General features: G+C 29.4%; 2 protein-coding genes and 1 non-coding gene across 3 annotated transcripts; 2 read left to right on the top strand and 1 right to left on the bottom strand.

The window, feature by feature from the left end:
* The first annotated feature begins 2,153 nt into the window (after positions 1 to 2,153).
* On the top strand, positions 2,154 to 2,227 carry TRNAT-AGU (transfer RNA threonine (anticodon AGU)). The gene has a single exon. It is a non-coding gene; the product is annotated as a tRNA-Thr (tRNA).
* Positions 2,228 to 2,317: 90 nt separating this feature from the next.
* Positions 2,318 to 4,861, top strand: LOC137816549 (mitochondrial outer membrane protein porin 2). The gene is made up of 6 exons (XM_068619736.2): positions 2,318 to 2,399; positions 2,482 to 2,549; positions 2,927 to 3,037; positions 3,135 to 3,221; positions 3,293 to 3,501; positions 4,271 to 4,861. The coding sequence occupies exons 1-6, from the start codon at positions 2,348 to 2,350 to the stop codon at positions 4,575 to 4,577; spliced, it is 834 nt and encodes a 277-aa protein (XP_068475837.1). The 5' UTR covers positions 2,318 to 2,347; the 3' UTR covers positions 4,578 to 4,861.
* A 7,382-nt stretch (positions 4,862 to 12,243) lies between these two features.
* LOC137816548 (F-box/kelch-repeat protein At5g43190) lies at positions 12,244 to 13,781 on the bottom strand. Its single transcript, XM_068619735.2, has one exon. The coding sequence runs from the start codon at positions 13,568 to 13,570 to the stop codon at positions 12,392 to 12,394; it is 1,179 nt and encodes a 392-aa protein (XP_068475836.1). The 5' UTR covers positions 13,571 to 13,781; the 3' UTR covers positions 12,244 to 12,391.
* Positions 13,782 to 18,313: the final 4,532 nt, after the last annotated feature.

The raw sequence follows: 18,313 nt of genomic DNA, 5'->3' as shown, positions 1-18,313 counted from the left end.
TAAATAATTAATGAAAAAGTATTATAGCAAGTTACATCAATTATATAAAAAACATAATTCTGGATAAATTCGTATTCTCCAAATAAAAGTTTAAAAGAACATCATCACAGTGATGAAAATTACAAGCCAACAAGAAACAATGGACACAATAAAATTATTCTCTTCACTCTTTTGCGGAAAAGGATATGAGTTGATTCAATAATTAAAATGAAAAGGAGGTTTCAAAATTCAACCAAGAGGTACTTTGTACCCACCAAGACACTTTCAACAAATTTGAAATGATTGATGAAGTGTACTTATTATGGTGTTTAGTTATCTAGGCATAATGTGATCTTTGAGGTTATGGAGCTATGCCTCTTAATTACTATCCCTATTCTCTTTAAGCCTTCTCAACTTCACACCCAATTTTATATTTTTGGATGGAGACATTCATTGATAAATTTTCTGATATTGATTATTTTAGAAATTGGTTCAGTTAGTAGTATTAATTTCTTTAAAACTATTATTAAAAAAATACTATTAACTAATGAATATATATAGAGAGATAATACTAATTAATACTAATACTAATATTAAGAATAAAAATAACATATATGGATTGTATTCTTGGCAGAAAGCTCAACAGTTAAGTTAGTTAAAAAGATAAAATAAATAAATTTAGCAAAAAGTTAAAGAAAAAACTGTTGAATTTTTTTTATGAAAACATTCTTTAAATTAGTTCATAAAATTTGATTAAAAAAAAAGTCATGTTGAAGCATTTTAAAATAAATAAATAAATAGTTTAATTAGAATGTATGAATAGTTTAATTTTTTGTTCATTCACATCAACTTAAAAGTGATGGTGGACGGTATTATTATTATTATTATTATTATTATTATTATTATTATTAATTTTATTATAATATTTATTTCTTTGAGTTAAATATGTTTATGGTATAAATTTTAAAACTATCCAAATGTTTTTAGTATCAAAATATTGAAATAACTCATTTTCTATGTGAAATTATTTTAATTTGAATTTTCACTATATCAATCTAATTATAGACATTGATTGTAATCAAAATAATAAAAACTTTTAAAAAAATTAAATAATATTTAAAAAAAATTAAGAATAATTTCAGATACAAATAAATTTATTTTAATCATTTTTATATTATAGATACTTGGATGATCTAAAGTTTGCAATAGAGATAAAAACCAATTTTATGTTATTATATATATATATATTTTAAATCACATCTAAGGTAGTTTATTAGTAAATAACACTATAATTACATTTGAAAAAAAGAGATTATGATCCTTCTTCATTATGGGTTAAATTTACATTAACTAAGTGATAAAGGCTACTACTCAGCCCTTACAAATTTCCAATGGTCCCAACCATTACCACTTCAAATTCAGTTGTCATTAGTCTATTGTGAAGCAGAGTCATAAGATTGACAAATTTATTCTTCATGGCTAGTTAAGCCATTTGGTTTTGACTCGGTTGTAACTAGCTTCTCACCATTTTTCTATTAGCAAAACATTTGTATTTGGAATATATGTATAAATATAATTATAACCATGTCTATTTTTTTTATACCAATACTTTTTAAATTTGAAAAAAATGTAAAATAGTAATTTAATCTTTCAATTGGATTTTTTCATCATACACACAACGTGCACTTACTCAAGAACTAAGATGTTTGAAAAAATAAAAAATTCCAAGACAAAAAAATTCATATCTCGAAAAGTTAAAATTAATTTATGTAAAATTAATTTGGATAAATTTCAAGTTTCTATTGATTTTTTTCAAAGTTTTTCATAGATCAATTTTTCCTTTTCTATTTTCTCTCATAGAAATCTTTATATAAAAAATATTTTAAATAATGAAAAGAAAAATTAAATATAAATTAATGATTTACTAATATATATTTATAAATTAGGACTATTTGGTAAAGTCAAAATCATTACTTGGTCTTCCATTTATCTTACAGTGGCATGAGGTTGAACTAACCACAAATTATTAAAAAAAATTATTTTCCACAATTTGTTTTTGAACAAGTAAAAGGACTATGTCTAAGCAAAAACACTCGTCACACTCATAAAATTCAAGAATAAGAATATCGATGATAATAATGACATTAAGATGTAGAGTTAAACTAAAATATATCGCTCTCGTAGCTCAGTTGGTTAGAGCACCCGTTTAGTAAGCGGGAGGTCTTGAGTTCGACTCTCAACGAGAGCAAATTATTTTTTTATAATTTTTTTCCTTTTTTCTCACTTTTTTTTTTTTTTTGGCTTTTATTTTTGAAAAGGGTTTACATAAACCCTTGGTTGTTGGTGGTGTTTCTGTGCTGCAGATAAAATGTCAGGCAAAGGACCTGGTTTCTTCTCCGATATCGGCAAGAGTGGAAGAGGTATTCAACTTTCTCTAATTCATTCTCAGTTTTCTTATGTTTTCGTTCGAAAACTAACTAAATTCTGATTTCACTTTCGCAGATATCCTCACGAAGGATTACAACTCCGATCAGAGATTTACCATCTCTTCCTCCGCCAACTCTGGTCTCGTGCGTTCACTTTTTTCTCTCTTCTCCCTTTTTTCACTTCACTTTTCGATCCCTATGTTTCTCTATCTTATCATTCGCTGCATAATTATTTCGTTCGGATTTTTTTTCCCGATGATTTTAATCGTGTCCTTCATTTGCATCTCAAGAAAACGTAGCTGTGTTAGGTTTGTTTTAATAAAATATTCAATTAATATTCATAATAGAAATGTAAATTGAATTGATGTAAAATCGATTTACGCATGTCCGTTTTCGGAGAAGATAGATTATACGAGAAGTTCATTTCCTTTTTTTTTTGTTTTATTCTCTTTTATGATTTTACGAAGAAGTTTGTCAAATGAGACCGTAATTTTGTTACTTGTTAATTGACACAAGTTCAGGACCTGAAATCTACATTGGTGAAGAGCAGAGGACTTTCCTCTGGTGATGTGACTACGGAATTTAAGTATAAGAACAAAGTGGTGAATTTCAAAGTTGATACTGAATCAAATGTATTTCCCTCTCTCTTTCTCTCTATTTCTTCCATTTTATAAATTTGAAAATATAACGTTTCTACTTCGGTTAGTAATTGATTTTTTTGTGCTTTAGGTGTTGACTACATTAACTGTCTCTGATGTTGTGCCGTCAGGAAAAACCATTGCTTCGATTCGTTTGCCTGATTACAGTTCTGGAAAGGTACTGAGATTTGACTTTTGGATTGAAGTCTGTTATCGTGGACTTGTAATAATTTTGTGCTTTTGATGTAGTTTGAGGCTCAGTATCTTCATGATCATGTGGCCTTTACTTTTGGTGTTGGTTTAACCCGCTCCCCTGCCATTGATTTTTCTGGGACGATGGGCACTCCCAGCATTGCCTTTGGAGCAGAAACGAGCTATTCAACAAGTCTTGGCAAATTTACGAAATACAATGCTGGTCTGTGCTTGAAAATGCCAAGTTCCAGTGCTTCAGTAATTTTGTAAGTAATTGCGGTGCTTTTTAATTGTCAGATGTTAAATCAGTACTTGGAATGCGTATTTGAAAGGCCAAGTATTTATTGATGGAATCTTTATTTGTCTGTGGAATGAAATTGGGATGTTTTTTCTATAACAAATTTTAGTTTATTTGTCCAGAGAGGATAGTGTTAGCAACTCATTTTCTGAAATGTTTCTTCTGTTGAATCTATTACTGGTTAACGTTTAGTGAAAACTACAAAACAATGAGCGAAGGCACATTAAATAGAAGTGAGACGTATTCAATTTCGTAACTTCTAATAAATTTCAACAAATAATAAAAATGTGTTAGAAGGTGTTAAAGAGTGTATTACTAGCATTTTTCTTTTCCGTGAAGGTGTTTTAAGACATTGTGATAGGTAACGCCCATATATATAGGAAGAGGTGTTGAGAGGAGTGACTAGTCAATTGGAGAGTTAGTATTGTGGCTTGGGAGAGTCTAGAGTCGCCCAAATATCCAGGAAATTGACTATTCCTTGTATAGTTTCAGTTTTTGATGTTATACCCATGTTGCGGCAGGTTTTGGAGCTAGGCCTCTCTTCTATAAAGATTCGTTCATTTACTTTCAAATCGGATCTACTTCTATCACATTGTTGACTCAGGAAGAGTTATTGCATAAGTGTTACTTGCATTAGTTGTGTTGAGATATACACCCTACAAATTAAGGGCATAGATTAGTTCAATGTTGGCAAATTTATGTTTTGGTACATAGTAGTACACTTTTCATTTTTGCAGAGGTGATAAGGGAGATTCTATGAAGGTATCATATTTAAACCAGCTAGAAAGATTGAATGGAGGAGCTGTTGTTGGAGAGATTAGCAGAAGGTTTTCTACAAATGAGAACACGTTAACAGTTGGATGTTCATATGTGGTTGATTCTCAGACAGTTTTGAAGGCAAAGCTGAACAACCACGGCAACCTTGGGGCTTTATTGCAGCATGAGCTAACACGAAAGTCATTCTTGACAATATCGGGCGCTTTTGAAACAAAGGATTTGGACAAGAATCCCAAGTTTGGTTTCTCACTCTTGCTCAAGCCGTAATGGATTCGTAAATTGAGGTAATGTATTGAGTTATATTTTGCAGCTTCCTTCAATTAAGTTGAATGAAAGGAAGAAAATAGAGGAAATTGGTATAGATTGTTGATGTATTTTTTTATCTCATTATCTTCAAGTGATTGATTGGACAGCATGAGATTAGAAAGTTATTGTCTGTCACTAGGAATGAATCTAATTTTTTTATGGCATCTGATTCAAAACTAGTTGTCTGAAAAAAAATTAAGCTTTTATTCATCCTGAACTTCTGATGATTATCTGAAGTTTATGAATTTTGTCCTGAGGATGTTGACATTCTGTATGTTACATAATTCACACACACTTAACAGTATATATTTGAAGGGCATCCTTTATTTGCTTAAGACCTTGACATCCCAAGATACAGATTATGATTAAATTCTTTTTTGAAGAGAAATGTAATAGCCAGTAATTCGAATTTAGAACAAATCAAGTATGTGAGCTCAATCTGCAGCATCCACCTACTTAAATCTCACGCGAGTCACATCCTTTAACCCTAACCCTATGGACTATTTTGGTGGGAAGTCCACTGTGTTCGTAGTCCAGGCACGATTTTAAACAATAGCAAACTTCCTAAAGCGGTCTGTGCAGATTGAAGTTGTGTAAACATATTGTCCTTAATAAATTACGACATTAGGCTATTTTAATACCTTATCATCTGCTTCACATGTTGGGTGCTTAAAGGTATTGTGAGACCGCAGGTATGTATCGTACTCACAATCACTTGTTATCTACTTGGAATCATAATACTGATGTCTAGGACAATAAGTAGCATGTTTGGAAGAAATTATTTAGAATTTATTTTGACTTATCTTATTAAACAAACACTTGCGTAAGGGTTTATGGATATCAACTTATTGCAGTGATTTATACTATGAAAACAGTTTAGAGCTTGTACAAAAATAATTTGATACCATTTTATTTTCAATTATAAAATCAAGTCATGCACAAGTACTTATCGATAAGAGCTTCATTAGGTTTATTTACCCAATTGCACATTTATATCATTGCAACTAAGTGGGCAAGTTATCCATGGACTTTCTTAAACGTTATCTTATTGACATTAGCCGTTTTTTCTTGACCATTTATTTATTGGTTCTCAATTGATCAAACTTAGTGCTTTATCCCAAGTTGTTGCAGGAATTACTTGAAACCTTTATTTATGAAATGATGACCGTTGTCAATGACAACCGATTGAGGAAGGTCATGTTGACAAATGATCTTCCAGAAGAATTTTTGTACTTGCTAAGCCTTTATGTTTTCCAAAGGTTTGACCTCTATCTATTTAGTGAAATAGTCAATGACTGTTATCAAGAATTTGATTTGTCCCTTAGTGAAGGGGAATAGGTTGACAATTTCAATTCCCCAAGTGGTGAAAGGCTAAAGGATAGTTATGACATGTAACTCTTCCGTAGGAAGTGTATGGAAAGGTCATGTTTCTAGCACGTGCCGCATATTATTCAATGGGGTTGACTTGATTGTATTTGGCTTTATCGTCATAATCTGAGCAGGGGAGAAGAGATTCTTGTCTAAATAGTTGTTTGTTGAACATCGTATAATGAGTTTTTGTCGTTGTATCTTTCTAGACTCTTATGACGAACTAGGAAGTATGTCATTAGTTAGAACATAAATGATGGTCACATCCTTCTAAGATTACCAGCACATGATCATGATCCCAATTTGATGCTATGAGAGTTTCTTGTACGAGGGTCCCGTGTTGTCCACCTTTTTAGCGGTTCCAATTTTTGAAAGGACATTGATTCAATCATTTTGCTCTCGACATTCAATCAATGCTAATATTTCTGTAAAAGAGGCTCTTTGGTTTGGTACTTGCCATTCATGGGTTTGGTGATCACTGAGGAGTCACTTCAACATTATAATAGTTTGACTCCCTCTTTTGTGGACTAGTCTTAGATTAGGTATGAGTGTTTTGTAGTCAGTTTGATTCTTTGTTGTCTAGAAGTCGAACTACAAGGCTTGCTCAAGGATTCGAGTATCACATTGGCCTCACTACTTTTTTTGTTAAAGGAGTCATTGACGTTTAAAGACCACCATTCATGTTGATCATTGAGTTTGGGTAGCTTGACGAGGAAATCAACAAGAAACTATGCCTCTATAGGACCTTGGCTTTCAAAGCATAATTTGCATTTTGACAATTCAATGGACCATGCTGTCATCCTCCTAGTTAATTTTGGTATCTACAATGCTTGCTTGATTGGGTAGTCAATACATACCACACTGGTAAGCTCTGAAAGTGCTGATGCAATCTTCTTGCTTAAAACAAATGGGAGCTTGGACTACTCTTCGGTGTGTTGAAATGTTAGACTCAAAGTAATTAGACTTTTGCTTCTTATTTTCTTTGAGCACCAAAATTGAGTTGATTGTCGAGTAAGAAACAACTAAGTAAAGAATGAGGATCAAACTTGCTAATGGACTCACTAACACGGTTTAACAAACAATAATCTGCTTTATCTTTTGGAACATCTCTTCACACTTATAGTTCCAAACAATCTTTTGAACCCTTTAACAACTTGACAAAAGGTTTTGTTTTTTCTGCAAACTTTGTGAGGAATTTCAAGAGAGTAGTTAGTTTTCTATTAAGTTGTTGGACCTTTTTGAGATTGCTCGGACTCCTTATAGATGGGATAGTATTACATTTATCAGGATTTGCCTCTATTATTCACTGTGTGATCATAAATATGAGGAACATCTCATCTCCTATACCAAAAGCACACAGGGTTTAAACGCATGTTATGTTATTGTACCTTTAAAAACACTTTCTTAAGGTGTTAGGGCTGATTTAATGACCATGTTGTCAAAATACATCTTGATTCTATTGTTAAGGAGTTCTTTAAACACTTTGTCCATCAAGCTTCCTCTTTCTTTATCCACCAACATACCAACTTCTAATATATAAATTGTTCAAAGAACTCCTTGACAATACATTTGACAATCGAAGTGTATCGTTGAAGGCCATCCCCAACATACTGAGAAGGTCATTTTTAAGATACACCAATATAAAATGTGTTTCCTCATATTTACTACCACAGGACGATGAATAGAAGCCAATCACAATAAATGTAATGTTATCTTGTCTATGAGGAGTCCGAGTAATCTCTTCCACGACTCAATGGAAAATTCATTGTCTTCAGGAGATTCTTCCCAACTAGGTTGTTGGAAAAAAGCAAAACACTTTTTCAACTTGTTAAAAGGTTCAGAATTTTTTTTGGAATAACAAGTGGAAGAGATGTTTCAAAAGATCAAGTAGAATATTGCATCCTTATTATTGCTTGTTAGTCCACGAACAAGCTTGGTCCTTATTCTACTTAGCTCGGTCCTCATTCTTTACTTAGTGGTCTCTTACTTAACAATCAATGTTGGTGTGGGAAGAAAATAAGAAACAAAAGTTTATTTACTTTACGAGTTGAATTCTTTAATTCGATGAAGAATAATGAGGTAATTGAAAAACTTGTCCTAACTCTCATTTTCTCACCAATATTGTATCAGTACTTTCAAAGGTTTGATATTGTGGACCTTATCGCTTGACTAATCAAGCAAATGTTATAGAAATCTGAATTAGCATAGAGGACAACAACATGATTTTTACGATTATCAAAATTCAGATTATGTTTTGAAATCGTCTTTGTATGAAGGCATAATTTCTTGTTGATTTCTTACTACTCAAAACTCGACGACTGACTTTAATGATGGTCTTAAGCGTGGATGACTCCTTAAACAAAAACAAGTAGTGAAGCACTGTGATAGTTGAAGGACATGAGTAGATCATTCTTAAGCCAGTCTTGCTGCTGTTTGACGTCCTACAATCAGAATCAGTTTAAGACTCGCCCATGAAATGAAAGTCGAAGAATTAAAATGCTAGAGAAACTCCAAACCAAATAGATGAACAATTAGTGTCAAACCAAAGAATCTCTTTTGCAGAAATATTACCACATCGCCAAAAAATATGGTTGATCACTTTGATGAATTTAGCATTGCTCGAGTGTCAAGAGAGCAAAGTAATCGACAACATCATACTAGCTACCACTAAAATGGTTAGACAACATCATACTTTCATACGAGAAACACTTTAGACCATTGAGTTGGGATCATGATAATGTCTGAGATAAACTCGGGTAATCATGCATGAATGTCTCGATGCCATACTTACCACTAAACAACAAGATGCGAGACATATACGATGACAAACCTCTTATTGTATGATGTTTAATGAAGAACTCTGCAGATGAAAATCTCTTCTCCCTGCTGAAATGTTTCGACGATGATCATGTCAAATACATTCTAACTAAACTTCATCGAAGAATATGCGGCATGGACTTGAAGTATGACCTCTTGAGTACTTTGATTCTGATATTACTTCACACTTTTTATGAGGATGCAGGACTCTTTGATAACATTGAAGAATGCCAACAAATCATTTATCTCTATCTTTTTTCTCTTGAAGAAATACATGTCAGTTATCCCTTGATCTTTCACCACTTGGAGATTGAATATTCTTGGCAAACTGATTTCTTGATAGTAACAGTTGACTATTTAGGATAGAGGTTGAACCTTTGAAAACTATAATTATTCAACAAATACAAAAATTGGTTTGGAAAATCGATGCGTCTTGTAATTATTTTTAATGGTAATAGCATATGGAATTCTTAAACTTAATAACTAGTTCTTGATTATTTCCATTATTGAAGAGATTGATGTGATTATAACTTATAAGCTATCCATTATTTAATAGTTCTCGAGAATTGAGACAATTGTAAACCCTATTTTAAGTTCTTAAAGAGAGAACTATGTTTAAGCTCTTAAATCTCATGTAATTATAGGACCCCTATCAAAAGTGAGTTAACAGTGCACAGTAGCATCTTTGAACTCGTCAAATCAATTTGCTTCTATCTTTCGAAAGCTTTCGAAAAAGTTGTGCAAAAAAAAGATTTGTGATTAATCTGCACTGATGATGAGTTATGTGTAGAAATTGCATTCCCTACAAGTTTATGAAATTTTGTTCTAAAATACATACAATCAATCTAACAAGAAATATGGACAATATTTGTTGTCTTTTTGTTAACTAGTTGTGTCATTACGTGTTTTTAGCTTCACTTTGGTACTTTTAACATATTATAAATTAATTTTATTTTTAATTGATGTAAAACTTTTGACACTGATGTGAAGGATAAGTTACTGGAATTTTACTATTTATATATTTTAAATTAATTTTATTTTTAATTTATTAGAATTTTCAATACTACTTTTAGATGTGAAGGATAAGTTAGTGGCACTTGTTTGAAGTATGATATTGGGAGAGTTTTTTCTGGTCAACAACTTGAGAAAATGGAGAAAAATACACATGTTACTGTGACATGGAGTAATTAAGACACCCTCTTATCGGTTTCCATTAATGTAGTTAATTTACTCAAAGCTAAAATTGGGTCAAAAGTTTTCGTGTTAAAAATAATTGTGATATAATTAGCAGTACGACTTCACCATTAAATAATTTTTGTTAAGAAATTATTGCTGCTAATTAAAATCATATTCAGGAAACACGATCTCAATACAAAATTGATCTGTTCAAAATTAACTATATGTCGTACTTCTTTTTTTTTATATGACTGAATCACGATCTTTTTAGAACTATTTCGTATTTTTTATTGAAGACTTACTCAATATCAAAATAAATAAAAAACTGTCCATTTAAAAAAAAAACGAAAACAAATTATTCCATTTAAAAATCTTTAATAAAAGGAGAAGATGAAGAAATACTTATGTTGTTGTTCTGGTTTCTAAACTTATAAAAAAATTTATGGAAGCATTATTATATTTCATTTTTAAATATATATATATATATATATATATATATATATATATATATAATTTTCTGTATATAAAATAAGTGATTTTTTTATTTTCACTAAGCAACCTAAAAAAAAACTTATTATATTAATTTATATTTTATTTTCTAAACCAAATAAAAATTCAATTAAACAAATGGAGAAATTTAAGATAAATATGAAAGGGAAGTTATAAGAAAGATTTGTTTTGATGGATGTACTCTTTATAAGAAAATTTGTGAAAAGATATCAATTATTTAGATTTAGAATTTTGTGGGAAAAGAGAAGAAAATAATATAAATATCTTATCATCTTAAAATGAAGAGAAAAAAAAGAAAACATCAGCATAGATTATTTCTAAATAACTAATACAAATATTTTAATAAAATAAAATAATAATAAAAAATAAAATTTTAATAAAAAATATATACTTATTTATAATAAATAAATTATGTAATAATAATTATTATAAATATAATAAAACTATTTTTACATTTAATACACAAATGTTTTTTAATTATAATTTTAAAATTTATGGATATTTAAATTATTTATTATAATAATTTTAATTCATCCAAATTTATACAAAAATACTTAATATTTGATTATTCTGTTTTTTCAAAAACAAAGATAACATGTAATCTTATATTTTACATATTTAAAAAATAAAAATAATCTCAATCACATCATTCACAAATTTCAATAAACTTTTTTCATAAATTTATTATCACATCATTCCCAAATTTCAATAAACTTTCTTCATAAATCTATCATGACATCACACTTCTATTCCTCCATCTAAACACAAACTTAATTATATAAATTCGTGCGTAGATGGAGTAAGGAAGGACATGACGTTGTTTCTTAGTTTTGGTTGTTGTATCTTTCTATTCCACACAAAGAAAAGAATACAAAAACATATTTGTCAACAACTCATTCAATTGAAGTTATCGTGACGTTCTAGATTGCAACTTCTGCAGATCAGATCATGCAGGCCATCTTCTGTCGCTACGAACAAATTCGATTCTAATTAACAACTGGATCAATTTTTTTCTTCCCCAAACTCGATGCTTTTATATAATTGGATGACACATAATAAACTTATGTTTTCGGTAGCTGATTACCACCATAATTTGATAAAAAATAGGTTTAATTCCATCTTATAAAATCATATAATCATATATAATTTGTTACTACTTATATATTATAAAATATTTTTATCTTTAATAGATATAAGATCTTCAACACATTCTCTTACATCAAAACTTGTATATGAAATTATATATTATGTATGATCAGATGACCTGATAATGTCAATAACAAACTCTCACTAATACACTTTGATACCATATTAAAAAAATGAACTTTAAGTCTAATTAAACCTTATAAAGCTGGCTTGTAAGATGTAGTTTACACCCACATATTATGAAATATTATTTTCCCTAAGTAAATACAAGACTACTCATTGTAATTGTATTTTGTGCATCTACGCTATCTCAAACTAAGAAAAATGGGAGATAAGGTATTTTTTTTTTCACAAATTTCGGCGGAGTTGTTAATCCTAATTATGTTAGAAAGTTGTCTCCAAATTGATGAGATAGGATTTTCAATTAAGTTAGATTTTTGTTATAGGAAATTTTTTTCTTGGTTCTACTTCCAGTACACTCTGCCTGCATGACCAGTATACCTAAAAAACATTACAAAATTATTTGTAAACCCATTTTTATTACTAGAAACATTAGATGATATGATACAAATGTAACAAAACCCTCAGAAAATGCCAAACAGCCAAGGAATTTAGGACAAAACCAAATTAAAAAATTTATGATAAACAGAAATTAGATACACAAAACAAACAGAAGTGGATCAACTGCTAAGTAATAGAATCCCAAGACTTGCACACAGCAATCCAAAAACTAAAAGAAATACAAGAAGAAAAGTGTATCAGACTGAAGCATAGAGATTTGGAAGAAAAGAAAACCACTTGAAACCACAACTGCATTTGAGAGGCAAAGAAGGGCACCTTGGAAGCCAATGCCAAGTCCTCCTAGAAACTAAGTAATACAAAATCTCTGGCCAAGTGTAGCAGCAAATGCAGATCATCCCTTCATGCCAAAAGCAATAAACATGCTCATAGTTATGGTAAGACACACACACAAACTTCTTACACATGAGATCAGGCAAACTTTGCACTTCCACCCACTTCCCATCTCCACCCAATTCCCACAACTTTATGCTCCTCGAGATTCCATTGTTCCCAACCCCACCAACCATGTACAATTTCCCTTCTCCATCACTCACCAATCGAAGAAAAGTGAGCTGACCCGGTAGCCCTCCAACGGGTTTCTCCCACTTTCCACTCCCCAAATCAAACATCACCACAGAAAACGGTTCCGGGGTTGCAAAATACAAACCCCCTTTGAAAAAAACGCCTTGTTGATGATGGTTGTCACCGAGAACCGGACCAAAACCGTGAAACCGATTCCAAGTTCGAACCTTTGAGTCATAAACAAAGGCAGAGTTTGAAGCAGAGTGAGAGCAGAGGACGAATATGGTGTACCCTGTTGGGGTTGTGACGAAAGTGAGATGCTCCAAGTGAAGAGAGAAAGTTGGGTACTGAATGGTTCTAGAAGACTTGGCCAGAAGGTTGCAGACTAGCAAGGAGCGTGAGAGTGAATCAGATAGGCAGAAGAGGCCACCGGAGGAGACAAGAGTGGTGAGGGAAGGGCAAGAGTGTAGTGAAGAATCAGAGAGCGAGAGAGAGATGTTGCGCCACGTGCCGAGGGTGCAATCGTAGAGAGGGAAGTGGCGGTGGAATTGAGGGTGTGAGAGTAGGAGAAAGGAAGAGAAGGGTGAAGAAGAAGAAGAAGAAGAAGAGGAAGAGGAGGAAGAGGGAGAAGAGTGTTTGGAAATGAAGGAGGGAGAGAATATGAGAGACCAAAAACCTTTGCAAGTGGATCTGAGATTCAAGAAGGTTTTGAGAGGAAGAAAAGAGAGGATGTATTCAAGGATTTCAGGTGGCAATTTGCTCCAAATTTTGGGATCCATTGGAGGTGCTGATGATGATGATGACCTTGGAGTGGCAGGGAAATTGTTCATGATGATTTGTGTGTTCTTCTTCATCGGAGTTTACGAGATGTTGTGTATGTTTGTTAACTTTGATGAAAATTTTGTGTTGTTTCATGTGAAAACGAAGGTTGAAAAAGCTTTGGAAATGGGAATTGACTCTACTTTATTTTTTGGTTGTAGAAGGGTGAAGTGTTAAACCCTTTGCCCATAGAAAGTGACTACAAAACTGAAACAATAAACATTGACTTGACTCGCTTGTTTTTGGAAGATGGAACACGAAAATGGAAAAGAATTTACCTCATTTACTATTTTCTTAATCTTATCATATAGGAATGAAAATCTATGAAGTAAGAAAGGTGATGTGTTCATCGTATACACGAATATCTCATTTAAAACAATATTTATTAAATTTTGACAATCTTAATATAAATATAATACAATTTTTTTTTAAAAATACATTAATTTTTAAAAAATTTAAATTTATTATATAAATTTTTATTATAATTATAAAAATAAAAAATAATTTTTTTTAATCCGTCATTAAATTCCAAACAATAACTAAAACATACTTAATTCACATAAATCTTTATTATTAACTTATATAATTCAAATATATTCATTTCTTCATATCTCACATTTTAGATATTATATATATATATATATATATATAATATATATAATATAGGATGTTTTTTTCTCATTCAACACCTTTTAAGATAATATTAATGTACAATATTAAAGACCATTTAATGAAAGATATTGTTGTATTTAGATTAAGATATTTTATTAACGTTCTATTGCCTATAATAAGTTATTATTGTATAAGTATTAAATAAATATTATTAATGTGTTTGACTTTATGTTATACAGAAATAACGTAGGAAAATGGTGTGGTTATTAATTTATATTTTTATCAAATCATAAAATTATTTTTATTTAGCAAAAGGAAAATAGTATAATTTAAAAATAACACAAAAACAGTTAAAAATAATGTCTTATTTATATAATATTATAGATCAAATACAAAGTTTATTAAGCAATCCTATTTTAAAATATTGTAATTTAAATTTCATTTTATTCATATTTAAGACATAATTTTTTATTTTTAGTTTATTTATTTCTCATTCTCTTGAACCTACTTAGTCTTATCTTATTTTCTCTTATTGAAAAAAAAATTATACAATGATATTATAACCAATTCTTTTAATGTACCTTTTTATTGTAAAATATTTTTTATTTACAATATCACTGTATTTTTTCAATAATTGATGTTTGGTGAAGAGAGAGAGAAAAAAAAAGGTTGGGTGGTGTAAGATTGAAGCTTTTGAAGTTCCATCAATTTATTTTGGACATTTATGGGATTTTGAAGTTGCTTTGCTTTTGAGGCACCTACCTCTAAGTAGGGGACTTTATTCTTAGCAAAACACAACAAAACATTACATGCTCATTTTATGATAATTTTGATGGTGTTTGTTTCTCTTATTTTTTATGGTTGCTTTCTCCATTTCTTATTATTTTTCATTATCTTAGTATGATTAAAATATAAAGTACGAATCAATTTTTAGATAATATTGAGTAAATTTGCATTAAAAAGCTGATTTTATGTCTTTTTTGAAAATAATAATCTATTATGTTAGGAAATAATCAATTGTGTTAAAATAATTAATTTTGTTGATAAAAAATGGTTTTTATATGTTTCACAAATAAATTATTATTACAGAAAATAATCGATATGTCAAATATGAAAAATGCATTCTTTCAGAAATAATTAGTTAGACTTAACTAATAATTGATTAAATTTTTATTAAAATATTTTTTTGGATTGATGAACGAACATAATAATCAATTTTCTTTAGTAATAATTTATTATTATCTTTATCGTCGTTGATATTTATTAAATGTTGCACTTAATTTCTTTTGTCAAAAATAATTTAAGAAAAAATTTCTTTAAAATTGGGAATAGGGTTTGTTTGCACTTAAGGAAACATGCTTAATCTTTCTTATTTATTTTTCTAGTTATAAATATTTAGATAAAAGTTCGTTTTTTTTTTAGTTTTTCTGCAACAATATGTTATGATGATCTTTATTTAACATTTTTTAAAGCATAACTTTTTACACTGATTATTGAATAATATAGACAATTAAAAAATAATAATGAATTGAAATTATAATTCCAAATAAAATTAAGTACTAGTCTGATTATAGAATATCATTGCATCTTGCCAAATTAATATGTATAATGAACGTTGAATTGCAAGTTTCATTTATTGTGACAAATCTTGAAGAAATGTGATGTCACTATAAATGAACGTTGTTCTCCTTAATTAATTATAGAAGGAGTTTACACATAGTGTATATCAAGGTTGAAATGGAATATAATAATTATAATTCAATTTTAAAAATAAAAAATAATTAATCACTATTAACTAAATTATATACATTTTTAAAAACTAAATAAATTATTAAAATAACTTTTATTATTAATAAAAAATTTAAATTAATATTTAAATTGATATTTACGTAGTTATGAAAATTTTAATTATCCACTTATAAACTAGTTTATAATTTTATAATAACAAAAAATATTATAAATATCATTAATTTTTATAATTTTTAAGATAATATTTATTTTAATCAATATAATGACTAATTATTATTATTATTTTTTTTTATTTAATAATGATTTTTTGTGATATATGAATTTATATTTATTATCCAACAATGTCTCAAAATTAAGTTTCAAAAGAGAATACTTGCTGGGAAACAAAAAAATAAAAATTAATTTTAAGAAACATTTTAAAAAATTATATTTATTAATCATTTTTTATTTTTCTCTTTTTAAAACAAAAACATATGTTTTATTCTTGAACCTTTTTGGGTGGGTAATGAAGCACTCGTACTAAAGTCACCCTTAGAATTTTTGCAATATAAATGGAATATTTAAACCTTGTATGTTTGAGCTTTCGGTAGATTCCATGCATTAAATATATTAATTCCATACACTATTTTTTTTACTTCCTCCATTAACAAATAATGGACTAATATACTAATTTACAAAAGCTTCCACTTTTTAACAGTGGAAAATACGAAAAGGAGTACAAAAGATAATTAAAAGAATATTGAAAAAGTCAATATTCTTTATCACAACAAATTGTATGTTGCATTAGGTAATCAAACCGACATCCCTAGACTTTTCCAAATTTGAATGGAATATGTTCAAGTTTGTATGTCTAAGCTTTCGGTAAATTTCATAAAAAAATTAATAAAATTAATTTAAAATATAAATAATTGGTAATTAATTTTTTTAATAATTAATAATTAGATACTAATTTAAAAAATATTTTATAAATTTCTATTAATAATAAAAAATATTTTAAATACTAATAACTTTTAGTTTATATAATATCTCTAATTTAATTAATATAGTTACTAATTATCTTAATTAATTTATATTTATTGATTTTCTTATAGTATATATTTAAAAATCTAATTTTTTTTACGAATATGTTCCTCTATATTATAGTTACACTTCTAATAAGAAAACAAATATCATTTCAATGATAATAAAAGAAAGAATGAATGTAATTTTAAGAAAGTCTGGTTAAAATTAACTTTATCATGGTAAGCTTATTGATTATTAGACAGATACAAATTTCAAAACCTATATTTCAAGTTTTAATTTCTTGTTTCATTGACATGAAATTGAAGTTGGATCATATATATTTTAGAAATTATAGTTATCTGCTAATTATACCATAGCAAACCCTAATGATGATTAGTTATTCTTGAAGTGCAAATCTCTGAATTTGAACGCAATCTTTGGGGTTTTATTTGCAAGGCATCTTTTGCAAACAGTTCATTGAATACAAATGCTAAATTGGCCTAAAATGAAGTGCATGGGTAAGAAGATACTGATTCTCCATTCACTTTTCTTTCACCCTCAATAAAACCAACTTGACCTATTTCTATGTGAGACACAAACCAAGGAAAAGAGAGAAAAAGAAAGAAGGAGAAAACTTTCACGTTGATTATTAGAGGGATGAAGAGATGGTCGTTGAAGAGGCTGAGGAAGGAATCAATGAGGAAGATGAAGCTTCTGACGTCTGCATTGAAGTTGAAGAACCTTTATTTGCCACTTTCCTTCATGGACTACGTCATTTTCAAGATTGTGTTTGCGTTTGAGACTCTTTTCTTGCTCTTCATGCTCTCTTCTTTCTACCTCTGTTGTGGCTGCACCTTCTAGTATTGCTTCGTGAATCTCCATAGAAGCATTTTTGTTGCTACCTCTTGGTTAGATTGTAGCTGAATGTTAAGGTACTATAAATTAATGCAGAAAGTTGTAGCTGCTTGACTTGTAAACTACGCCTAATGCCTAGTAACTACATGCAATGATATTCACTGATTTCTACATGCAATGATACTAATTGTTTTCTGATGTAACAAAGTAACAAAGTGTTATACATAATACTCTACCTTTACTAAAGATAATGATAACCTCACTACATAAAATGATGAAATAGTTGAAGTTGTTAGCACTGCAAAGGAAGCAGAGAAACAGGTTTGCTTAGAGTTAGAGCATAATAAGTTGATAAAAAAGCTGCAATATGGTGGAACTTGGAAGAGCCTTGAATGCAATCTTCTAATGATCAAAATGAATATCCAATTTGATGTGGTTAGTGTGTACATGTAAAACAGGATTGTGAGAGAGGAGCACTCAAATTATGATACAGTAGTAGCCTAAGGGTAGAATAGGGAACTTGGAGTTTACTGAGTAAGATTGGATCCTGGTGGTGATGT

This window comes from Phaseolus vulgaris, chromosome 1, assembly GCF_051622355.1.
Source record: "Phaseolus vulgaris cultivar YP4 chromosome 1, ASM5162235v1, whole genome shotgun sequence".
In the NCBI taxonomy this organism is placed as follows: Eukaryota; Viridiplantae; Streptophyta; class Magnoliopsida; order Fabales; family Fabaceae; genus Phaseolus; species Phaseolus vulgaris.
This window is presented reverse-complemented; position numbering and strand designations above follow the sequence as displayed.